The 7,400-nt window shown below is 28.0% G+C and overlaps 1 protein-coding gene across 1 annotated transcript in view; it reads left to right on the top strand.

Moving 5' to 3' along the window:
* LOC108692315 (putative protein kinase C delta type homolog) overlaps positions 1-7,183 on the top strand; it is a 42,897-nt gene extending 35,714 nt beyond the window's left edge. Inside the window, exon 7 of the mRNA XM_018200511.1 lies at positions 7,077-7,183. Within this exon, the coding sequence (XP_018056000.1) occupies positions 7,077-7,183 (107 nt within the window). The remainder of the gene's footprint in view (positions 1-7,076) is intronic.
* The last annotated feature ends 217 nt before the right edge of the window (positions 7,184-7,400 follow it).

Raw genomic sequence — 7,400 nt, 5'->3', positions numbered from 1 at the left:
TGTGCAGTTTTTAGGAAAGTTGATCTTGCGTGAGCAATATTTAGAATATGAAACATATTTAGAACATGAAACGCATCTTGATTTGCTCTAAAGTACAAAAACTCATTAAACAGAAACTTAAAAATGATTATTCCTCTGGATCAAATCATTTTGGAAAAAAATCATTTCAGATCGTTATGAACCTTACATAGAAGAATAAAACGACATTTTGAGACTGATCGGTGATGAGTCCAAAAACCCATCTTATTGACCCTTTTCCTTGATCCAAATATTTCTTAATAAATATCCTTTATTGACATGATTTTTGCCACAATTGGATTAACAATCGGATCAAAATGCTCTCTCAGAAATCCTCAGCTGATAAATACCATATAATCACGACAACAAAAATAATTCTCTTGACGACATGAAAAGATATTTCACAATTCCTTATTTTAGTGGAAAAATTTAAACCGTTTTTAACTTTAAATTTATTAAGTGTACAACTTTGCTTCCGCCGTTTTTTTTCCGAAATTCGAGGCTTTATTGTAAAAAACTAGTTATATATTTATGATTCAAAGTATTGTCCATCGCTGGCCACTACTTTCTTCCATCTTTCGGGTAGCGTACGAATCCCGCGTCGAAAAAACTGGTATTCTTTTGAGGCTATCCACGAATCGATCCAATTTTTTACTTCTTCATAAGACCGGAAGTGCTGGTCAGTCAGGCCGTGTGCCATTGATCGAAACAAGTGATAGTCAGAGGAAGCAACGTCTGAATACGGCGGGGGGGGGAGGGCTTCCCCTTTCAACGTTTCCAAGTATGTCTTGACCACTTTCGCAACATGGAGTCGTGCTGCAAAATCACTTTATCATGTCTCTCGTTGTATTGCGGCCGTTTGTCTTTCAATGCTCGGCTCAAACGCATCAATTGCGTTTCGATACCGATCGCCTGTGATTGTTTCAGTCGGTTTTAACAGTTCATAATATTATATATATCATTCATATAAAAAGTTTGATATCAACAATTGATGCCAAATTAAATCCCACATCAAATTAAATAAATAATATTAACTCTAATGATAAATATTATTCGTATAAAAGATTTGATATGAATAACTAGCACCAAGTTAAATCCTATACTAGCCATACCAAATAAAGAATATAATTCAAGTGATACTATCTTTAACTTTTACTACGTACTATGAAAATTAAGTATGTATCTTTGTATTCCCATTGAAGGATCTTTCTATTCCGATCTAAATGATTTTAATTCTCTATATAAAATTTTTATATTGCAATTTATTTAAAAATTTTTATCTTCCAATCAAAATAATAGTTATTTAATTCTCATTCAAAAATATTATCCAAAACATTATGACAAAGTTACATTACCTTGTATTGCTTCCATTCAATGTTACTACAAAAAATGAAAGTAAACATTTAGCACTGTAGGATCAAATAAGAAAAACTATAAAAACAATTAAAAAATTTTATTAATAGTTAATAGAAATAAATAATTTCTGTGTTATGCTCTCAATAAAGTTATTATTATTGTTATTGTTACAAAAGATAATTACAATTTTTATGCAATACTAAATTTAATTTGAATGTTTTACACTGAATGTTTTACACTGAATGTTTTACTGAATAAAAATAAATTTACTGTCAATTTCTTTCTTATTTTAATAATGCATGTCTTACAAATACTAGTTTATTTATCCTAGATTTAAACTTAGTAGTACACAACTTTCGTAACTTACGAATGTATAATCTAATTATATATGTATACTACGATGGATATTTTTATTCTCATGAAAATGTTTCTTATTTTTCTTATTTTAAATATTACATTCATGTTTTTAATACTGTGATTTAGCAGCGCTAAGTGTTTACTTCTTTAATTTTTTACAGTAACACTTGAATGGAAGTAATATAAGATAACAGAATTTTGTCATAACGTTTTAAATATTTTGAAAGACAATTTAATAACTACTTTAAACTATCTTGATTGGAAGAAGAAATGTCTTTGAATAAATTGTGATATAAAAATTTCATACAAAAAGAATTAAAGTCATTTGGATCGGAAGATCTTTCAATAAGAATAAAAAGATATACAGGATGTCTCACCCAAGACCGACTATCATCTGAATAATACTCACAATTTTGGAGATAGAAAGAAATAAAAGTTGTTTGGGATCGAGAGGAACATCATGTAGTAATGAACTTTTTTTTTCCAACTGAAGGCGCTTAAAAGATTGAAGATCTTTAATAATTGCTTATTTAAAAAATTATTCATTTTGCATACATATTTTTTTAAAGCAACTATGTACTTTCTTTACACCAACTAATTTATCTCATTATTCTGTTAATAAAAGTATTAAAAAGTTTATTATATTGGGATACAAATTAGTTTGGGTACGTTCCCTAAAGATGGCTCCAGCTGTTGTGAATAGTTCATAGTGACAGCTGATTTTGGCGGTTTCAAAGAGGTTAAACATCTGCTAATAATATTCAGTTTATACCGCTTTCGAGTTTCATACAAGAACCTTGATTTTTACTGTGTTTGAAATGTTCGAATTTTATGTTAATCAAGCAGCATTTGCAGGAGATTTTGATTTTCTGTTTTAATTGGAAGAAAAGTGCGGCTGAAGCCCATCGAATGCTTGTCGAAGTTTATGATGACACTGCTCCAACTGATAAATCATGTAGGGAATGGTTTCAACGTTTCAAGGATGGAGATTTCAGCGTTGAAGACAAGCCTCGCTCTGGACAGCCAAAAAAATTCGAAAATTTAAAGAATTAGAGGCATTACTCGAAGAAGATCAGAGTCAAACGCAAGAGGAGCTTGCAGAATCATTGGGGGTAACATAACAAGCCATTTCTATATGATTGAGAGCCATGGGAATGATTCAAAAACAAGGAAATTGGGTGCCTTATGAACTGAATGAAATGAACAAGAGACGTTGAAAGATGATTTTTCACTTGCGAATGATTTTTCACAGCTGATTCAAAGACAACAGAGAAAAGATTTTTTGCATCGGATTGTGACTGGAGATGAGAAGTGACTATTCTACGACAAGAAGAAAAAATACTACGCTAAGCCCGGTCAATCGTTGCCATCGACCTCAACATCAATACCACGACCGAACATTCATGCTTCGAAGATCATGCTCTGTATCTGGTGGGACCAAAAAGGTCTTGTTTACTATGCTGAAACCTGACGATTCCATTACGAGCGATCGGTATCGGTTACAATTGATTCGTTTGAGCCGTGCATTGCGAGAAAAACGAGCAAAGACATGATAAAATTATTCTTCTTCACAACGATCAGCCTCATGTCGCTAAAGTCATAAAAAATATTTGGAAACGCTCAAATTGGGATGATTTACTGCACCCGCCGTATTCTCCGAACATTGCTCCTTCTAATTACTGGCTGTTCCAAAGGATGCAGCAAGTCACCGGTTCACTTCTTTCGTAGAAATTGAAAATTGGCTCCAAAATTGGATCGCCTCCAAAGACGTCATTTTTTCGAAATGGAATTCGAAAATTGCCTGAGAGATGGGAAAAAGTAGTAGGCGATGGACAATACTTTAATTGATCTGTTCATTTTGTTTTGAAATAAATGCATTTTTGAACGGACCGAACTAATTTGTACTCCCAATATCAAATTAAAAAGTAAAACACAAGTGGTGCTTTGTTATTTATTTAACTTTAATTATACGTATGGTATCATTTATATAAAAGATTTGATATCAACAATTGGCGTGAAATTAAATCCCGTACTATAATAATAAATTAAGTACAATAGAATTTAACTTGATTAGTTAAGACTATCATATAGGTTTTAATTTTTAAATTGTACATTAATTTTTTTTCGAGAAGTAATAATTTTTAACAGTGAATTAAAATTGCCATTAGGTTGGAATAAAAGAATCTTCAATAAGAATATTTTTGGAAAAGAATTAAAATTGCTACTTGAGTTGGAATAATAAAAAGATATATATAACTTAGATTTTATTCGAGAAACGTGTATATTCTTAGCGTCTTTTTTACTTTTTTTTAAAAAAGTAATTTTTTATATAAATGATATAAAATTTTGTGGAATTTAATTTGGCGCCAATTGTTATAATATCAAATCTTTTATACGAATAAGATACACATCATTAGAGTTAAGTAACAAAAATATTACCATTTAGATTTTTACTTTTAATATATCTTGGTTAGTTAAGACTGTATCATTTTGTTTTAATTTTTAATTTAGTACAATAGTACTAAATTAATTTTCGAAGAATTTTTGACAGAGCATTAAAGCTGTCATTACTTGGGTTGGAATAATAAAAGGATAGATATCACTTAAGTTCTATTCGAAAAGCATTCTTAGCGTCTTTTTTTTACTTTTTTTTAAAAAGGTAAGTTTGTACTAATTTCACGCATTTTGTAACAAATATCTCCGTATAATTTCGTTTGCATTCGTTCTCTTTAGTTAAATATTAAATTATAAACAAATGGAGATCAAGATCAAATAGATCATTATCAACTTCTAGCTTAGTTAACAGATATAATATATAATTTCGTTTGCATCCGTTCTCTTTAGTTAAATATTAAATTATAAACAAATGGAGATCAAGATTAAATAAATCATTATCAACTTCTAGCTTAGTTAATAGTATATAATTAAAAGATATAGTATATAATTTCGTTTTCGTTTAATGTCCTTTCATTATGTATCAAGTTATACAAAAAAGAGATCGATGATATATAAATCGCTTCATTATTCTTAGTTAATAAATACCAGCATATAATTTCATTTCCATCCAATCTCCTTTTGTTAAATATTAAGTTATAAATAATTTTATATCGAATAGATAAGTTATAATATAATTTTAAATCGAATAGATCATTATCTAACTTAGTTAACAAATATAGTGTATAACAAATATAGTTTCATTTTCGTTCGATCTCCTTTCATTAGCCATTAATTGTAGATCACTCTTTAAAAAAAAATTCATATTTTTTTCCGAAACAATATCAAGCAATTAATAAAATATTTAATAGTCCTAATTGATCATAAAGATTACATAATGGATGATTTTATTCCATTTCATTATCGTTTTATATGTTAATTTGAATTATATCAATACAATAAATAAAGTAATGACAATTATCCACAATTAGATCTCATGTACTAATTTTGAATCAATTTATCAAATGCTTATCCTTTTTGATGGCATTACTACATCCCATAAGGATAATAAAAATTATTTGCGCATGCATATTATATATAACGAAAGTATATATATGTATAATGAAATTATAATTGATGATCCACATCTAATTTTAGGATCTAATTGTGAATATGATTTACTTTGATACTTAAAACAAATAAATCTTTTCGGGATGGCATTATTTGTAAGATTTGACAAGTTTTTAAACATTTTCATAATAAATTTACAATAAAAGTATCGTTATAACATAGTGATTACACAACCCGGATACATTTAATTTCAACTGAGCATAACGTTGATTTTTTTTCCATGAAATTTAATTACTAATACTATAAAAGTTATAAGGCAATTCTTATGATATTACACATTGAATGAATTTTTAAAGATACATACGTTAATTAATCTCACGCAATTAATTAGTTAACGACATCAATGAAATATAAAGCGCTGTTCATAATAAATTAAATTGACACTTGGAAGAGATAAAACAAATACTAAAGAATCTTGTGATACGTACCATTTAATGAAAAATATAATTATGTAAATATAAAAAAATGAAAATTTCAAAATTAGTACCTAATTCACATCTAGTGATTTTACCTTACGTATTAAGTCATACAAATAGAGATTGATGACGAATAAATCGTTTTGTCATAATCATTTCTTAGTTTCATTCTTGATTATTTCTCAATTTTCGCAATTGAGATATTAATTTCTAAAGAATGATACATCATTATGCATGCAACGCAGCCATACATTTCAAAGTGCATCATGCTTTTAATAAGAGGTAAACAAAATCCATTTATTTAACATTTTTAGCAATTATTTAGCAATTTTGTTTAATGTTTTACATCTGATACTGATTGGTATATTGTTACAATATTTTTTGTAAAGTGCATAATTTTCTTATATGCTAGGGTTGCCATAGAAAACGAATTAAAAATTTCCCTGACTTTTCAGAGTTTTTTAGATGAAAATGGAAAATTTTCTAATATAAAATATGTAAATTTTAACATTTAAACTTAAGGAATGTAGGAAAGCTATAGTCTATATTATTTAAAATAACACAAAAAAACTATAGTAAAATTTTGGATACAAATTCAAGTCAGCAAAAAATTAATTCATTTTGGAAAAAAGAATGCAGTAATGACGAAAAAAAAGGATCAAATAAAAATACTGAATAAAATATAAATTTTAATGAATTATTGAATTAAAATCGTTTAAAGTGTAAGTTTTGAACATATTTGACTATAAACATATATTATTTAAAAAATTATAACAATTTGAAATAGGAGCAGTTTAAGGAAATTGAGCAAATTTCGAAATTCCAGACTTTTACATTTTCCTCTGACTTTTCCTGATTTTTCTAGTTTTCCAGATCAGTGCAATTTCCTGATGTGAAGAGTTTTTTCTTTCTCGTTTTCTAAAAATTACAAATTTTGAATAAATACACATTTTGAAAGTTTGCTTCTCATTTATATTTTTGTAATATTTGTATATTTTTCTTATATATATTGTTTATGTTTATTGTATATTTTGAAATTGTACGTAAATAAATACATTTAAATAATTTATTGTGCAGAGTATCCTGAATTAAAATGAGTAAACTGTAGGGAATCGATAAACTAAGAAAAAAGTCCTTTGGCGTGTTCTGATTCCCATTTGAATGCTCCTCGGATATCATGTCATTCTTATTTAATATTTAATAAACAACAAGAATAACATGATATTCGGAGAATACTCAGGGAATTCGAATATGTTCTTAGAGATATGCTTGTTTTTATTTTATTTTGAAGAAAAACGCTAAAGAAAACAAACATAATTCGGAATATTGTTTTCTTCGTGTACAACTTCAGCGATAATGTTTCAGAGGCAGTGCGAGAGTGCGTGCCAATTTCCAGACAGAAGAGTGCCGAATCGGCGAATTATTACGTTGACCAGATCAATGTTTGGCTGCAAAACGAACTGTCCGTATAAGATGCAATGCATTGTTGTAAGAGGTCAATATTTTGAACAATATTTGCATTAAGCAAGTGACAAAAAAAATAAGTGTACGTAAATAAATAAGTGTGTACGAATAAGTAATAAATAAATACAAAAATAAAAATTATGTTTTGTCTTTTTTGGGGATTTTTTTTAAAACAAAGCAAAAACAAGCATATCTTTAAAGGACTTTTTTTCTTAATTTATCAAT

The sequence above is a fragment of the Atta colombica genome, unplaced genomic scaffold, assembly GCF_001594045.1.
Source record: "Atta colombica isolate Treedump-2 unplaced genomic scaffold, Acol1.0 scaffold69, whole genome shotgun sequence".
Taxonomy (NCBI): domain Eukaryota; kingdom Metazoa; phylum Arthropoda; class Insecta; order Hymenoptera; family Formicidae; genus Atta; species Atta colombica.
The sequence above is the reverse complement of the archived record's forward strand: the minus strand, read 5'-3'. Positions and strand labels throughout refer to the sequence as shown.